At 47.6% G+C, this 17,958-nt stretch overlaps 5 protein-coding genes across 5 annotated transcripts; 3 read left to right on the top strand and 2 right to left on the bottom strand.

Annotated features, from left to right (window-relative positions):
* Positions 1–2,159: 2,159 nt before the first annotated feature.
* On the top strand, positions 2,160–5,703 carry N7447_010550 (guanine nucleotide exchange factor; the record flags this gene model as incomplete). The annotated part of the gene is made up of 2 exons (XM_057234812.1): positions 2,160–2,684; positions 2,737–5,703. The coding sequence occupies 2 exons, from the start codon at positions 2,160–2,162 to the stop codon at positions 5,701–5,703; spliced, it is 3,492 nt and encodes a 1,163-aa protein (XP_057081032.1).
* A 3,041-nt stretch (positions 5,704–8,744) lies between these two features.
* Positions 8,745–11,713, bottom strand: N7447_010549 (putative DNA mismatch repair protein (Mlh3); the record flags this gene model as incomplete). Its single annotated transcript, XM_057234811.1, has 2 exons — positions 8,745–11,396; positions 11,444–11,713. The coding sequence occupies 2 exons, from the start codon at positions 11,711–11,713 to the stop codon at positions 8,745–8,747; spliced, it is 2,922 nt and encodes a 973-aa protein (XP_057081031.1).
* A 190-nt stretch (positions 11,714–11,903) lies between these two features.
* On the top strand, positions 11,904–13,450 carry N7447_010548 (uncharacterized protein; the record flags this gene model as incomplete). Its single annotated transcript, XM_057234810.1, has 2 exons — positions 11,904–12,126; positions 12,189–13,450. The coding sequence occupies 2 exons, from the start codon at positions 11,904–11,906 to the stop codon at positions 13,448–13,450; spliced, it is 1,485 nt and encodes a 494-aa protein (XP_057081030.1).
* Positions 13,451–13,845: 395 nt separating this feature from the next.
* Positions 13,846–15,642, bottom strand: N7447_010547 (cytochrome P450; the record flags this gene model as incomplete). The annotated part of the gene is made up of 5 exons (XM_057234809.1): positions 13,846–13,938; positions 13,998–14,768; positions 14,831–14,949; positions 15,012–15,291; positions 15,343–15,642. 5 exons carry the CDS (start codon positions 15,640–15,642, stop codon positions 13,846–13,848), a joined length of 1,563 nt encoding a protein of 520 aa, XP_057081029.1.
* An 816-nt stretch (positions 15,643–16,458) lies between these two features.
* On the top strand, positions 16,459–17,828 carry N7447_010546 (uncharacterized protein; the record flags this gene model as incomplete). Its single annotated transcript, XM_057234808.1, has 5 exons — positions 16,459–16,644; positions 16,709–17,084; positions 17,153–17,270; positions 17,341–17,408; positions 17,470–17,828. The coding sequence occupies 5 exons, from the start codon at positions 16,459–16,461 to the stop codon at positions 17,826–17,828; spliced, it is 1,107 nt and encodes a 368-aa protein (XP_057081028.1).
* Positions 17,829–17,958: the final 130 nt, after the last annotated feature.

The following is a 17,958-nucleotide window of genomic DNA, read 5'->3' as shown; positions in this document are numbered from 1 at the left end:
ACGTGCGAGATGTGATGGGGAAAGGGAGAACAACCTATGTCATAGTGTATTACAAGTTCGATACTGAGCTCCAATTACTAGCTTAGACCATATGGCGAAATCGCCTTGTGGATATTATCCAATTTTGCGACTTTCATTATGTTTTGCCTCAGTTATTTTTGTAAAGAGAACGTGTTGATCAAATGTGATCCCCATAGTATATTGTCCTATTTTTACAGAAAATATTCCGAAGCCCACTTTGACTCGAGGGGTTCTTTAATGTACATATCTGCTGTACGTCAACAAAAGTACGTCCAAGTTTTCTTCCGGCAAGACATTCCTGTATCTCTCTCCTCGCATCTATTATTATTCTAGGTCTTAGACATGAGCGGGTCTGCATCATTATTGTCCCTTTACCTTGGATCTCGCTGGGATGAAATATGCCTACGTATGCAAACATCGGGTAGTTTTGCGACAGTGTTTGTTCGACTTTCGACTCGCAACAGCTTGCGTTTGTGGATCTTGTTTGTCAATGCGGACCTGTTCCTATGATTATCGCCCCACGCGGGAGGGAAAAAGAAAGTAGATGGAGGGGGAATCTGGATACGGAGCACAGGTCAGTCTGGATTTCAATGGAGACCGGGGTATGGACAAGGGGGGTAGGGATTTGAGATTTGAGATTTTTTTTATGTGAGGTACAGATTACCGAGGGGTATACCTATACCTATTATTCACCATTAAAAAAAAATAAACCATAACGGCCATTAAAAAGACTCGGCGGCTGTCACTTTGGGGGCCGGTCGCTGCGCTGTCGATCCCATCCCGGAGAGATATTGACAGGTGAACAAAAGGTCCCTTTCCCTCACTTTTAATGATTGATCGAGTCTCCCTGCAGGCCAGAGCACACACGGTCAATGCATTAAGACATGGCCTGATTTAACCCCACAGGATTTAGTTGGTTATGGTGATATGATTGGTCTCGGTGGTTGTCAATTCTAGACAAATTAAAAGAATTTATTGTCAAGAGTACGGAGTAGTCTGGAACGGTGTAGATGCAAGGATAGTGGACTACTTGTGAGATATGTATCTTTTAGCCTATTTATTGGTGCACAGGGTACCTTCTAACTTGGTACTAATGGTAGGTGCTGAAGACATATGAGTATTTGTTATTGTAGACAGGCCATATTCTCGGGGAAAGCAGGGAGCGTTTTTCCTGTTTTCTCAATCATTTTTCTTCTATTACTTTTAGATCTCAATCTTCGATTCATTAAAGAGAACTACATGTATAGTATGAAGAGATATATAAAGTCCGAAAAAAAAAAAAGAAAAGTGAAAAAAAACCCAAAAAACACCCCCGAAACCCAAAATTCAAGAATTTATAAATACAGTATGATACCCGTCACATTATATCAGGGTACATCACATATACGGAGCCATTACCGGTGGAGCTTGGATCGTCCTGATCGAGTCCCAGAAGATTCAAGGCCATTCAACTCAACTATTATTATTCCACTTATTTCCCTCTTTTCCTTCTCCTTTTGCTTCAGCTCTTTTCTACTTTGATTTGATATTGCTGCCGGTGGCAATTGCGAGCTATACTTAGCATTCTTTCCCTTATATCCCTTCCGCCCTTGCGTTGCCGTGGGGAATTCATCTTTCACTTCAATTGGTTTATCCTTGCTGCGATCCTTAGCACTTGCTCCCTTCATAGGCATTGCATTATTTATCATCCCTTGAGATTGGGGGTTTGACCTTGCGACTCGTCATCTCGGGACCTTGAATGTTCCGGACTCCTTGAAAGGAAGTCTGTTTGGATCTGTTTATAGTTTTTGATTACTTGTTAATATCGTTTTCTGTGTTTGTATGTCTTCAAAGCTCCTAAATCCTTCCCCTCTCCTGGCATTCCAAGCCCTCGACCTTCTTGGGCACATTCCAAACATTCAATCCCTATACTCTATACTATCCTTGAGCACCAATTGACCTAGATTGTGCAGGATCAACCCCAGCCACTGGCGATCCGATTCTTCCCCTCCATCCTTGACTATCCAACGCCACTTGCCTTTGATACTTATCTTTTTCTTGGAGTCACTAAACGATGTCCATTGCATCTATCGAATAAACGCCTTCGGTCAATGACCTCAGCGGCTTGGAGAATAATTTAGTCACGGAACCGACAAGAGATGGAATCAATGAAGCCACACATCCCCCCGTTAAAGATCTCGAAATCCAATTCGAATTTATCCGAGTCAAACAACGACACATCTATACAGAGTCGATTCTATTCCGCCTGGGGCTCAGAGATGACCCCTCCGTTAACACCACAAGACGCCCAGGACACCAACATGGATCAATTTGAGGCCCCAAGGCCTGTCTTTCACAACTATCTGCGCGCTTTCTATCCCTTTCACCCGGCTGGCAATGTCTCTCCCTCGACCGTCACCCTCCCTCTGGACCAGGGAGACATCATTTTGGTACACTCCGTTCACACCAATGGCTGGGCCGATGGTACACTATTGGATTCTGGGAATCGAGGCTGGTTACCCACGAATTACTGCGAAGCATACGACCAATTACCTATGCGTCCTTTGTTGAAGGCCTTGACTGATTTCTGGGATATCATTCGAGGAGGATGCGGGTCATCACTGAAAGATTTTGGAAACCAAGACTTGATGAGAGGCCCTATCGCTGGCGTGAGGTTTCTATTGGTGAGTACCAACTAAAACTAAACGAAAAACCACAGGGCTTATAATTCCACAGGAAAAATCAGAATGTCTTACTCGAGAATCTCCTCTGATTAGGAGGTTCGATGGGCTACGCAGAATTCGGAAGGCTTTGCTATCGGACCTGTCTTCGCTGGTGAAAACTGCGAAAATGTTCCAGGAAGTGGCCAATGGGATCCCATCGGAAGATGAAGTTGAGGCCATTTTGGATGAGATGCTTCTCAAGGCTTTCAAGATTGTTACCCGAGGAGTCCGATTCCTCGATGTGTGGAATGAGGAGGTCGGCCTGGGCAGGACTATTGCCGAGTTGGATGGGCCCGGCGAGAGCCTACCCCAGTACAACATGCCGCTAACCCCCGCATCCGAGAGTTTTAGCTTAGGCGAGAATGACGGGCCTGATCGATCGGAGTCGCGAATGCTGGAATCACGAGCGGAGTCACGGCAGATGACCCATAGCCGCATGAATATGAGTCGATCATCGATGCGCACTGAGATGGTTGATCACAGACCGGTATCTGTCGCTACGAAACGGGTCTCTGTGTCCCATCGCATGTCAGTCTCTGGTCCTTCTAGTGCCTTCGTTGCCGAGAATTTGGCATCCGAACGCCTTGTAACGACGTATGATGCGTTCCTCGGCGTGCTTGGCTCATTCCTCGGGCTTCACATGCAGTCTCGCTCCTCGACGGAGTTGGTTGTCACCACACAGCAGGCTGTCCAGTCATGCAGGCGTTTGCTAAATGTCGTCGAGGTAGTGTGTGAGCATGACACTCACCGCAGCGAGTTTCTCGAACAGGCACGGGAGTCAATGTGCGAGAAGCTATCTGAGCTTGTTCACGCTGCACGCGACGTGTTCCACCCTGCACACCTACCAGACGATGATCTTGTGTTCATGCCAAACGAAGGGCAACGCCTTGTGGAGGCTGCCACTGGATGTGTACGAGCAGCCGGAAACTGTTTGGCAAAGGCTCGCCTGGTGCTTGAGCAAATTGGTGATCTCGAGCTTGAACCTGAACACTACGAAGAGGGAGGACAGGACTTGTCTAGCATTGACTCTCCACAAGAAGAGTCTGAGACTCCGGTAGAACAGGAACGACAAGAGCTGTCGCCTCGCCTTCCCCCACCTCCTCTCCATATTCCTAGCACCACATACTCTCCCCCCACACCTGCTCTCACAGATGCTACAACACCTTCGTCTTTCCAGTCTCATATCACAAGTTCCCCCGCCAACATTAGCGCCCTTTCCTCTCTACCCAATTCTGCCATCCTCCCCACCCACCTAGAGAACATCTCTTCCTTTGACTCCGTCGACACTAGCTACCGTGAAAGTCATCCTAAGTCTGACGTGAGCGAATCGTTTGGTCGTGGAATCACAAGCAACGGTAGCAGCTTCACATATAACAGCTACGCACGTGACTCCGAGATGAGTGGTCTCTCGCAAACCTCAACTCGGGCTACCTCGCCTGATATTGGGGGTAGCTTCCAGGGTAGCTTCACGGTTCACTCGCTAAAGGAAAGTCTAAGCTACTCGACCCTCGCTGAGGAGAATGAGGAGACCGAGGCCAACATTCTGGAAAGGACCTACGCACACGAACTCGTTTACAAGGAAGGTTCGGTGATGGGCGGTAGTCTCCGTGCTCTAATCGAGAAGCTGACTGCTCACCAATCCACCCCTGATGCTATGTTTGTCTCAACATTCTACCTTACCTTCCGTCTCTTTGCCACCCCTCTTGAGTTTGCCGAGGCTCTCGCTGAACGATTTGAGTATATTGGTGACACACCTCACGCTTCCGGACCCGTTCGTCTTCGTGTATACAATATCTTCAAAGGTTGGCTCGAGTCTCACTGGCGTCACGATCGTGACAACACGGCCCTGGATTTCATCGTCAATTTCGCAAACACACGACTTGTGGTCGATCTCCCCACTGCTGGTAAGCGGCTGCTTGATTTGGCCGGCAAGGTGTCCGCAGTTGGTGGCCCTCTCGTGCCTCGCTTAATTTCTTCAATGGGCAAGACCAATACCTCCATTGCTCAATACATTCACCCCGATACCCCCCTGCCTCCTCCCGTCCTTGGCAAGAAGGAGCACAACTTGCTCAAACAGTGGAAGAACGGCGAAGCCTCAATAACCATCCTTGACTTCGATCCACTTGAGCTCGCCCGTCAGCTGACCATCAAGGAGTCGCGCATTTTCTGCTCCATCCTTCCCGAGGAACTCCTGGACACGGAATGGACCAAAAGATCAGGCTCATTGGCTGTAAATGTTCGAGCCATGTCGACTCTGTCCACTGATCTTGCACATCTCGTTGCTGACTCCATCTTGTGCCTCGAGGAACCCAAGAAGCGTGCCGCTACCATCAAGCACTGGGTCAAGATTGCGAACAAATGTCTTGAGTTGAATAACTACGACTCGCTTATGGCCATCATCTGCTCATTGAACTTGTCTATGATCTCTCGATTGAAGAGGACTTGGGACATCGTATCGCAGAAGACCAAGAATGCCCTCGAGCAGCTCCGCAGCATCGTGGATGTGTCTCGCAACTACGCAGTACTCCGTCAGCGTCTTCAGAATCACGTGCCACCTTGCCTACCATTCGTCGGTACCTACCTAACCGACCTCACCTTTGTCGACCACGGCAACCAATCTCTCCGCACCCTCTCCACCGACGACAGTGAAATGGCTGTCATCAACTTCGACAAGCATATGAAGACAGCTCGTATTATCAGCGAACTTCAACGGTTCCAGATTCCCTACCGTCTGTCCGAAGTTCCGGAGCTACAGGCCTGGATGCAGAATGAGTTTGTACGAGTGCGCTCACTCGGCGAAACAACCACACAAACCTTCTACCGCCGCTCTCTGGTTCTTGAGCCCAGAGAAGCCTCCCGCAGCGCAACCACTCTTCAGTCCCAGTCCGAGTCCAATCCCTCCATGCTCGATAATGCCAAGGACAAGTTTGATTTCCTCTCATGGACCAACCAGTCCAAAGTAAAGTCCGTCACGACATAACTTCCTTCCACCCACACTATCCCCTATCCCATCCTTCACAACCTAATGACTTACGACCTCTTCTCATTCCCTATTTACTGGTGTTCTCATCAACATCCTTACTCCTTTCTTGCGATTTGTGAATATCCCATCATTCTTGTTTTATCTATTTACTTCTTTTTATTATTGGGCGGTACTTTTATGCTTTTTTTTTTCGACTTCTCTTATGAGAAAGTGGCATTTCAAAAGCGGCTATGGAACGGGGCCCGGGACTACCCAAATGGAGTTTACCAAGGGCCTTGCTTTGTTTACCTGATTTGTTTAATCTCTTCCTTGTCTATTATGTTCTTATTTCGGTTGGGAAAGGGGGAAAAAGGACATGTTGACTGGAAAAAGGACTGTTATCTGTCAACTGGGCGTTTCCTACATTGGATACCCTCTAGACAATATTTTTGCCTCACGGCTTCTGTACAGGAGCAACTCTTAGAAGCTGCCACAAATGCACAATACGCTTCAATTCCAACCATTTCTCCATCAATCGTAACAGCAAATCTGTCTTTACCTCGTATCATGTCAACATGTGGCCATTCTCTTGGTTGTACTCCTTTGCTTAGCCAATGCTATTGGGATTCATTCTGCTTCTCGGCTCCAAACACTATACAACTTTGTGAATGAACTGAACTCTAAGTGAAACAGGGTCCCTGGATTCAGAAACTTTGATGCCTTACCCCGGATTCTGTCCTAACATTTCTGCCTGAATACCGATGTCTGCATATCAAAATATGACTCAAGCATACCCCTCCCCCAATTATTTTTTTGGATAGAAGCCCACAAGCCAGGGTGGTTTTCTACTGTTTGTTCTGAATTAATTTTGTATAGACCCTTTTTATGCTCGATATAACCTGTTTTCGTGTATATTAAGATGATTCTAAATTCGGTTGAGTTATGTACACCCCGAGCCTAGGGCTGGGGGTTATAGAGTGGCCCTTCCATTGGAGAGACACTAGTGGAGAGATACAGCAATGCTGGTGCTGGGAACACGAAAGCTTTGTGTTTCAGGAATGATGTGCACAAAAGAATAGAGTTTACAGGTTGGTGTTAATCTGGAGGTTTACTCAAAGCCCGATTAGGAGGAGCATTGTATGGTGAAATGATCTAGTTGAATATATCTGGTCCAAAACAAATGTAATATAGGAACAGAACGCGCCGGAATTTTCATTTTTCTATCCATATAACGTTCGGTGGAATAAATACATACTGCACATAACTAATGCCACTAGGATGACGAAACGGCCACCAACCCTTGAACTTGTTGTTTTAGGGCTGAATTTTTTGCCACCTTCAGCTCCATCATGGATCCTGTTTTATCGTGGTGTGTCATACATATGCACTTGTGGACCTATATACATAGCTAGACGCACAAGAATAACAACCAATGGCCATTACCTTGGGGTACCACTAAAATGGCAGAAAGCATGGATGGCTGTTTATTCAAAGTAGTCATAACTTCCCCACCGCAGTTTGATCCTTACCGATTCATTGTATTGCTGGAGTATTGGCTTTGTTTCACAGAAAGCATGAGCTGAGGTTGTGCCACGGGGTCTATTTGCTTTTCAATGCCAAAATGATGAGCCCTGGGGAAAAGCAGATCAAATACATCTAGACAGCAAACGAAACAATAATTTCCGTAGATCTTGCTTATATTAGGAATCAATGAAAGAAGTTCGTTGTGTGGTTGGTGTTTTTATTAAGCAATATATAAAACAGTACCTATTCTACGTCGATGTAAATGAGTGTTGGCCCCTTCGCCTTTTATATATTCATGTTGGTAAAAAGGTAAGTACCCTCAATATCGCTATAAAGTATAGTACCATAAGAAAAAGGACAACAATACCACAGCTTTTCAAGTCGAGGTTATAGATCTTCTTCGCGGTTGACCCGTGGCCAAACACCATAAGTAAAACAAGTACTTCGTAAAGGAAATAAAGTACTAGAATAAGTACGCCCTATAAGAGCCTTGAGAAGTACTCTACTTAATGAACGTCCGACGTTCTCCGAAACATATGTGGGTTTTATAGGATATAGCTTTGTATTATGCTTTATATGTAATTCGAAGACATTCATTCGTATTATACCATACACATTACTATCCAAGACTATTCCAAAATGTCAGAGTGTAATTCTATTCTATTACTATCTTTATTAGTTCCCGATCCGTTCCCGATCCTTGCATGAACCCTCCCGCCATGTCTGCGGAGGATTTTCTTTACAATCCACAATACGCATCCATGCAAGGGATATGTCCAAAGGACCTCACTTTTGAATACAAGAGAGCCTCCAAGCTGTACATTTGAGCCCACAGACCGCTACTATTGTATTGAGGTATTTGAGTAATGCGACTGCCTGTGCGGAGTACTCCACAAGCGCCAAACCCATGCAAGCCTAAGACAAATTGAAATGTGTCGACATCCTGCACGATCTATCTGGTTGTTGCGGATTCATGCAAGAATATGAAATTCTACCCCGTACTGTGCGAAGTGTCCAGCTGCGCCTCGTTAAATGCTACCAGGTCACATCTAAGCTTGACCTAAATACTCGGGGGAAGTTGTTTATTTCAATATTCGTTTGTTTTATGATGTATTGAAAACCTATGGTGTATTCTGTTCGTCAATTTGAGGAGAGAATGTGACGTGTCATGATAGTGAAACATTCTACTGGTTTTCAGCACTCATCTTAAGAGGCCAGAGTGGATGACACGGGACAGGGATTTTATCTCAGTTGATTCAAGACTCTGGGCCTGTATTGTAAGGATGTTAGGCAGCTATAAGCCACAAAAACCATGCTAGTGTCGCCGTCTTGTTTGCCTGTAGTCTAGGAAGCCCCAAAAAAGAAGCGGAAAATTCACAGAATGACTGCCAAAGACAAGTGTTTCGGGTGCAAGTCTGAATATATGGTAACTCCTGAGTGATGTATCACCTAGTGTACACACTTCCAATCCAACGCCTTTCCATTAGCATACACCCAAACTTCCTATATGAGAACTTGGGAGCTAGTTAAACCAACTATGTTACATAACGTGTTTTGAACGCCTCCACGAAATCCAAACTCATACCGTCGTTATCATAAACAGATGCTCTGGTACCCAAATCTAGCGGAAATAAAACATCAGTATTAGAGAAGGATCGCAAATCAAGTATAGGGACCATTGAAGGGCGCCCGTGGGCACATTGAAACGGGAAGGCACAACGTGCCAGTCTAGAGACCAACGCCTGACACTCTTCAAGATCCAAAGGGTCATTGAACATGATAGCAGTGCGACAGGCACGGGAGTTAAGAAGATCCACGATGCCTTGAGGGCATCCATTCATCCTCTGAACCCATGAGCGTGCGGTAGATGATGTCGAGGTTCCTTTGTGTGCCGCCTCATCGCTGTCTGATAAGTCGAGGTCCTGGTCGGCATCTTTAGTTTCAAATGCTTTCTTCGATTGGAACGGCTTCCTGCCATCTTCCTCACTTGACCAGATCTCACGTCTCATCAAGTCAATCAACACACGAGGCTCGAGCCGACAACGTTCTGCTATTAGAACAGGAAGAGTATGCACGGTGATCAAAACAGTAGATTTGGTCCTGCCATGTGTCACATACTCAATACCCCACGCCGAGAAGAGACCTCTATATTTTTGGAAGAGATCACCCTCTGTCGATGAAACTTCGAATGCCAAAGAACCAACTTGGACAGTGCGCACTCGATTTCCCGACTCCAAATTCTCATCTAGCCCAGTAGAAAGGAACATCTCCCTAAACAGCAGTTCAATTCGACATCGCTCATCGGCTGCGTGTTGATCAATTAAGAGCAAAACATAGTCTGATGGTCCTTTCCAGTGGAGATTGATAGGAGTGGTATGGACCTTAGCCAATATGAACTTTCTGTCCACTTGGGCCATCACTTCGGCAGTGTCGAGCGCACGACGTTGAAGTTTTCCTCGATATTTGGCAACCTGCGCCGTGTCAAGCGATCCAATCCCCTTGAAGCAGTCGTGCGAAGGAGAAATTGTACTCTGCTGACCGGCGGACTCTGTACCTAGATTGGGTATTGGGATTTCTGTTCGGCTGAAGGAAGGATTGTCCCATGCTCCTAATATATTTTCTATCCAAGCGGTTTGGGCTGGATGCTTGGACGAGGTATCGACATGATCGGTGGGGGAACGCTGGGTAGCTAATGACTTCCGAGAGTTCATCGTTTGGCCCGTTTGGGGGTTAATGATGTAGGCGAACTTGGTGTGTGGATCGACCCAGGTGATAGTCCTGTCTGATGGAGAGTCTCCAGGCAAATCCTCTCTCTTGCTTCTGCCCTCATCAGAGACCCCTTTATCCACGGGCTCTGGAAGGACTATGCACCTCTGGCCACCATTTTGACGGTTTGGCCTATGCTTAGGGAGGATAGGCAAGGGACTCTCCTCCCGGATTATATCAGGAGCCACATGAGGACACCGAGGGTTTCGATGGGTTGGAGAATGTCCGTTGAGATCCTTAGCCGTTTTTACCCTAGACCAATTGGCAAAGCTTTGACCTGAGTTCAGAGACTGGGATCTTGGGAATGAGGGAATTTTCAGATGACCACTAAATGCCTCTTCAGTGCTCGAAATCGACCGACCTTGTTGTCGGGGGCCACGAGAGCTGCCAACTGCTCGGGAGGCTGTGGAACGGATGCTCTTGTTTTGGTCCGATGACATGGTCTGCTGTTTGGCGGTACGAGGGCGGAGATTGTGTTGTTTCAAAAACTCATGAACCATCGCTCCAAGCACATCAACAATCCGTTGAACAGATTTGGCCGATTCTGGAAGATGCTCAGACCCATCATCATCCAATCGTATAACAGCATTTGTGTCAATACGGATGTAGAAAACTGGCCACTTGTTGACGGAATTTACCCAGCTTCGAGTGCTTGCGTTGCTTGGGATATCAAGCTGATTCACCGAAGATGCAGGATGTGGAACATAGCTTCCGCCAGGCATGACTCCAACATTACTGAAATCCGACAAAGCAAACAGCCGGTTCACTTCGTTATAAAGAACATTCGAGCTATTGCGCGATAGCACGGGTTCTTTCCCCAACGAGATGAACTGAACCTTCCGAGTTGGACTGGGTTGAAGAGATATTGCTCCCCGAACTATGAGGCCAGAAACTGAAGCTGAGATCTCATGCAAAGTACCCAAGTTTTGCGGCGTGATCAGCCCAGATTGTGTGAGAATCGACCCGATACGTTTGAGATCAAATTCTGTGGGACCATGAGGGATGTGTGTTTCGGGCATGGAGGCAGTTACAAGACGAATAGACATCCGCTTATTTCTTTCCACATCGAGAAGGACTAATTTTGAGAATCGGGGATTGGCTAACAGGAGAGACACCAAGGAGTTCCTTAGATGGTCCCACTCTCGTTCTAGCTCGTCCGGCCGCTGAAGAGTGAGAGCTCGACTCTTGACGCGAACTGGCATGTTCCCAAAAAGGTCATTGACAGTCACAGACGTGCCATGGCTGGCAAAGCGAAGCACATGATGTGGCGGTGCAGGGGTTAGTCGAGCCACAGGCGTGGAATGATGAAGAATAAGAGAGTTTGTGCATCCATGACGAATGTGACGAGATGTCACAGTGAGCAGAGACAACGAGGCCAGGGAGGTCAAGAACAAGCCTCGATGGCCATACAAGCCATCCAGCTTAAATTTGGATGTATCTATTACATATGTTAGCCAGCATACAATACAACCTCAAGGTGGGGAGACATGCGGTGAGGCTTGCCTAACCCTCCTGTAACTTCGAACTCGGCCGGAGGAATTCCATCGCCATCATCTTCAACTATACAGCCACCACGTTTGAAATTGACAGTGACGAAGATAGTCTGTGCATTGGCATCCAAAGAATTCTTGACTAGCTCCAAAATAACACCAGTCAGGTGTACAATTGATGTAGACGATTTGATCTTTGCAATCACATCAGAAGGTAGCGATCGTATTATTGACTGAGAAGGAGACATTGACGCAGCTGTTTGTTGTTTGTATTCACTGGGGCATGGCGCCACTAGATGCGTGAAGAAAGACCCCAAAATGGATTTTGGAAACACAACTATGACCATGCATTTCAACCATGATAACCTGTCATTGTCACTGCTAGATCCTTGCCAATAGGTGTCAGGCACTGATTCACAAAAGAATAAAACGTTTAGAATGTTGAAAATACGTCAGGTAGAGATCAAGAGGCAAGGCAGGCACATGACGTGCACGGATAAACAGTCTCCCCGCCCGTTGCCCCATCTGCCCCGGCGCGGCTTGTTCCCCAGGGCTCTGCTCCCTTGCCTACCTTTGACCTTTCGCAAGCCAGAGTTGGTAGTGAATACGCTACCTCTTCAAGCTAGAATGGCTACTGCTGATGGTCCAGCCAGGGTGCATGGTAAGTACGGATTGTGCCTGTTGGCTACCGTGAACCGCTGCTAAGGGATTCATACAAAAAAGACCGGAATGCACGTCGCCGTCCATTCTCGAGCTGGGTGAAACGCCTGGCGAACCTTAAGAATTCCTCTGAATCTACGGCAAATCGATGGTCCAACAAGCGCTCCGCGGGTAATAAGGGCAAGAAAAGCGATCAAGGAAACAACCCATATCCGCTCTCTGGAACAATCAACCGTGACACAGGTACTCAGACACCGACCGATTCATACACGGGTGATCATTATAGTGCAGAATGTCGCTCCAGAAGCGACCCATCTTTTTGTTCGGGCTATGGGAATCCAGTTCCCCTGACAGGCGCAAAATCCGCTGCGCCAACTATTTCAACCAACGGCGACGCCGCATTCTCCGAAGCGGCGTATTCTAAGGCAGGCACATTGACAACTGGCACCGAAGGATTCAGCACTCATGGAGGAGGTGAGGGTAGTACCTTCTCGTCACCTGCACCTTCAATTCGATCGATGACCACTACCTTGACCACTGTACACTCGGCGGCGCCCTCAACCCAATTGTACAATGCGCAAAACAGCAATAATGGACACCACCATGGCAGTTCGACACAGAGCTCCTCGAATCAGCAGATTCAATTCTCTCACCAATTTCCTTCGACCTCACCCGCTACCGCAGTCCCCCCGCATCTGGTGCCCCAAAACCATACGATGACGTACAGCGCCGCAACCGCAAACAATGCCTTGACCGATAATGCCTCTCTTCTCACTTTAGCGAGCTCATCTAAGCGCCGTCGTCGCAACTCGCTGGATACCAATGCATCTGTACGCGGATTGGCTCCGTCTTCTGTTTTTGGCGGCAGTCGGGAGAGCCTGCCATTGAGTGTTTTGAGTGGACATACCACGGAAGCATCCAATACCTCGGTGTTCAATGCATCGGGCGTACTAAACCGACCAAGTATTGTTGGCCTTGCTAGTGCTGAACGCATTAGTGTCTACTCGGCCTCCGGAGCAATCCCGCTAGCTAGCACCACTGCGGAGCGGGGCGGCTTGTACACCACTAAGCAAACCGCCGGCGGCGATACAGCCAGCATTCGCAGTGGTGTTCAATCGCACAGTCGAAATGACAGTACTGCCGCCAGTATTGCCGGGGGTGTCAGCAGCCCATTGGCCATGGCTGGTCGCATGAGTCGAAGAAGTTCTGGGTGGGGGGAAATTACTGGCGAGGAAGGCAATGACGGAAAATCTATTGAGAAGAACGAGGATGAAGTGGGGACCAAGGATGAAACCCCCTTTCCCGTTGAACCGCTCAAGACATGATTCCACGTCGCACGTACCCGCATACCTTTACCAGTCCCGATCGAACGGTGAGGTTTGCTTAAATGAAGTTACGCATGGTCAGTTCGGAAGTTTGAGCGAAGTAACAGCGATCCTTTACTACATTATGACTTGATGCATGGGACCTTCCAAGGACCTGGATATTCTTAATTGTTTGGCGGCGTTTTCTAGGCTGGGACTTTGATACCCCATGCGGTATGGACAAATTCGTTTTTACTCAATCCATATTGCATGCAAGTTCAGATCTTTCGTATATTCATTAGACCTTTCCTAGATCCCACTCCTGGTGAGTACTCTTTACATGTGCATGTCATCAGCGTAGTGTTGATATCCATCCGCCCCTAGCTATCAAAGCCAACTGGCCCAAGGACGGTATTTCATCGGCGCCGAATGATCATGGGCATATCGTACTGATACACGAACCAGGAATTTTGGTAGCTCCATTCATGATTGGGGTCAACCAGTTGAATCTATATCGCAAGTTAGCACCAAGAAGCTGGAATCCAAGAAACATTAATAAACCACTCACATCGAACAAGCTATACAGCGTCGCAATGAGCTTTTTGATCTCTAACATGGCGAGATACCGGCCCATGCAAACCCGGCCTCCGCCACCGAAAGACAAGTCGATGGTATCCTTCATCCGACGCAGGCGAATCTCAAAGCTCTCTGGGCTTTCATCCTTGCGCTGCAGCCAGCGGTCCGGCTTGAAGTCATCGGCATCATCTCCGAATACTCCGAAATCACGGTTTGTGACAAATGGGTTGATCCCGACCTTGGTACCTGCAGGGAGATATCGTCCATCGGGAAGCGTGAATCCACCCTCTGGAACGACACGCTCGAAGATCATGGCAATGCCGGGGCTAATGCGCAGAGCTTCGCGAATGACGGCATCCAGGTACGGCAAGTCGCGGATCTCCTTCCAGGGAGCGGGGGTAGAGATACCGGCGGCCTTGAGCTCAGTCGCAAGCTTGGCTGTCGCAGCAGGTGATTTGGCGAGGTAGTAAAGGGTAGCACGCATGGTGGCGGAGCTCGTGTCACCTCCAGCAAGAATGCTCAACATCAGCCAGTTGACAATCTGGCTGTCATCGACCATGTCGGGGTGCGTTTCTTTCAGCTGCACGTATTTGTCGAGCGTATGGTTGACAGTACCTGTGGATATTTTCTTCTCGGTGAGTTCAGCCTGATACTCGGCGACGACCTTGAAGGCGTATAGGACGCCTGTCAAGGTGGGCTTGGGCCCAATGCGCTTGATCGGATTTTTGTCCAGGAGGTTGTCAATCCATGGGATTTGAGAGACCTAGTATGACGTGTCAGTCGCCGTCCTTATTCACACCGAATCGTTGATATCGGGACACTTACTGGTGCGAAGTATCTCAAGCCAGCAGTCGAGTCCGTGATCAAATTGTCGACATCCTTCTCCTGGTCAATGAATCCATAGTGCCGACCAAAGCTGTAGTTGGCGGTGACATCCCAGGCGACTATATGATGTGTTAGCTTCAACCTACGCAGGGTCCGATGGGGTGGTTAGGAGTATACTCACAGAAACCAATCCATTCATCTGCCGGACAAACCTTTCCTGCGTTATCACCATCGACGAACCTCAGCGCTAGCTTGTCCACAAACTTGCTCAATGTTTCATCGATCAAGGGCTCGTATTCCAGAACCTTGGTCATGCTCCAAAGGCCCCGAATAGGTCGGATATTCTGGTTGTGCCAATCTTCATCCTGGGTATTGAAGAGATTTGACATTCGGTGACCTTCAAGCAGTACGTCATTGGGGCGGTACATATCACTCTTTACATGATTACATGTCAGCACGGCCTATTCCGACATCTAAACGAACGGTATTGACTAGGAGACGATATTTCCCACCTTTTTCCAGGGATTGCGGGTAGAGTAAATTGTTCGAATTAGATTCGGCTCTGATATGCTCACGCAATTGGGCCCGACTTGTACCGCGGTGCCATATTTCCGATGTAATTGAACATGCTTAAGATCAATGCGTCCACCATATGCATGGAACGCACGCCAAAAATCAGTGATCTTGGCCAACGTCGGGCCAGGGATGGTTCTCAAGCGCGAAAAGAACACATCCGAAATCAGCTTTATCACAACAAGCAGACCCAGAGTGGCTAGGGCCTGGGCCCACAGGCTGGAAGGACGAGGGATCATTTCCGATATCGATAAGATGTGGATTCTGCTCGCGTACCAAGGTACGTGCAGAGTAGCAACGAGTTTCCAAATCCAATTCACACTGCCAATGGTCGGGATTTCGTCCGACGTGTAGCACTGACAGCAGCTTTTCAAAGCCCCTCCAAGCACTATAAGCGGGTTGAGATAAAGGGGCCGATTTGACCAACACCTTCATGTTTTCAGGCGTGAAAGCTGGGTCCATTGCGGAGAAAAAAAAGGAGTGAATGCCGCGCATACCGGCTTTTAGTGCGGAACGTTGACCATGCTCTCTCCAATAATATGAAAACTATATTCAAGTAGAAGGAATGTGGAGTCGGTAGTTGATTTTTGATGGTTATGATTGGCTCTGCGATGAAAGCCAATTTCCTCATTTGGTGATAATATCCTTAGCTTTACAACGGTCTCGCCATCGTTTTGAGACAGCACGTCTACTTAGCCTATTTGGGAAATGACATATCCTGGTTTTCGCCCTAGAAGATCCACTGCCGTGCTACGCGAATCAATCACAATGTCAGATTGGTTTCAATTACGAAGGCCCTAAACCGATCAATTGGATCGTTTCAAGATCTTGGTAATGACCTCCACTTGCCATAATAATTAATGGCTTTTTTGGACTTTGCCCCTGTCCAGCTTTTATCTTCTCCGGTTAATCTAGTTTTGAAATATGACCCCTTCTTAACAATGCTTAATTCCCCTGTAGTCTCATGCGCTTGTAATCACCCGTGGCGTGCCCACATCTGGGCGTTGAATCTTTCACTTTACGGGTATAACCCCGGATTGTGATCCTGGGTAGCAATGGAGAACGGGATGCCGTCTAGTGAAGGTGCATCTCTCCCCCTGGAGAGCCAAGCTGCTATGGTGCAGGGTGTGATGTGGACGATGACGGTGATTCCTTTGATCTTCGTTTTGATGCGATTGTATGTGCGAGTATACATGCGGAGAGTATTTGGCTGGGATGACGCTATTGTAATTGTCGCGCTTGTAAGGGAGTTCGTTTCTTTGTGACTATCTCGGGTGATCGTGCTGACTTTCGTTCCCTTGATAGGGTTGTATGATTGCATACGCTGCTGTCTGTCATGTTGCTGCAAATCTGGGCCTAGGACAACACGTCGAAGTCGTCCAGAAAAACCCCGATAACTTCATCCAGCTGGCGCTCTTGTGCACTATTAGCGAATGCCTGGCAATCATGACATGCACCATTGGCAAGACCTCCTTTGCTGTCACGTTGCTTCGGATTGTAGTCCAAAGATGGATGGTTATCGTGCTATGGTTCGTGATCGTTACAATGAACGTTCTCAACATTTTGACTGCAATCTCTGCCTTTATGCAATGCAAAGATCCTCGACATTTGTGGGATCCGACGATTCCATCAGAGTGTTGGCCGTCGTACGTCTTTACCAATTTATCTCTCTTTGTTGGTGGTAGGTCTTCTTGCATAAGTCTGTTCTGCTTTACTATTGACGACTAACATGTCAATTCCCTCTCACAGCCTATTCCGCAGCACAAGACTTCGTCTTAGCACTGCTGCCGTGGACGATTGTCTGGAACTTGCAAATGAGGAAGAAGGAAAAGTTTGGTGTGGCCGTTGCAATGAGTCTTGGAATATTGTAGGTCGCTGGAAACCCCTACAAACTCTTAACCGTCAATCCACGTACTGACTGGCTTGTCTCTCCATAGCGCAGGTGCAGCAGCCATAGTCAAGACTATCCACCTCATGGCCCTCTCAGACAAAGCCGACTTCACATGTACGTCACTAATTGTTTATTTTTTGTTTTTGTCAAAAACTGATTTCTTCCTTTTACTTAGGGGAACTTGCTCCCTTGTTAGTCTGGGCAGCTGTGGAAGATGGTCTCGCTATCGCCGCTGCATCCATTCCCGCCCTTAAGCCTCTCTTAACGAAGATATTCCCCCGCACAGCGTCGGATAATTATAACATGATCTCGTATCCACGCCTGCCTCCCAGCAACAAGGTCTTCGACAACTCCCAGGGCGAAACGGAGACAAACATCGAACATACGTCTGTTCACAACTTGGGAAGTCACACGGGAAGTCAAACGACAATCCTAAAGCCCCTCGCTCCAAAGGGAGAAAAGATCAACATGATAACCGAGGTTTCGGTCACATATAATCATGGGTCGTCAAGGACCTTTGTTAATGCAAAATAATCACTACGGGGACCACGTAGCGATCGATTATAGCAAGGGGTATGGAAAGGCAAATATAACGTATTATCTATCGATAGTTTCATTCATGTTTTATGACCATTGACTTCAGCCGTTTGAAGCCTTGAAACCT

This window comes from Penicillium robsamsonii (assembly GCF_028829455.1).
Source record: "Penicillium robsamsonii strain IBT 29466 chromosome Unknown utg000007l_segment0_segment0, whole genome shotgun sequence".
NCBI lineage: Eukaryota > Fungi > Ascomycota > Eurotiomycetes > Eurotiales > Aspergillaceae > Penicillium > Penicillium robsamsonii.
Note: the sequence above shows the minus strand (reverse complement) of the source record. Positions and strands in the feature narration are given on the sequence as shown.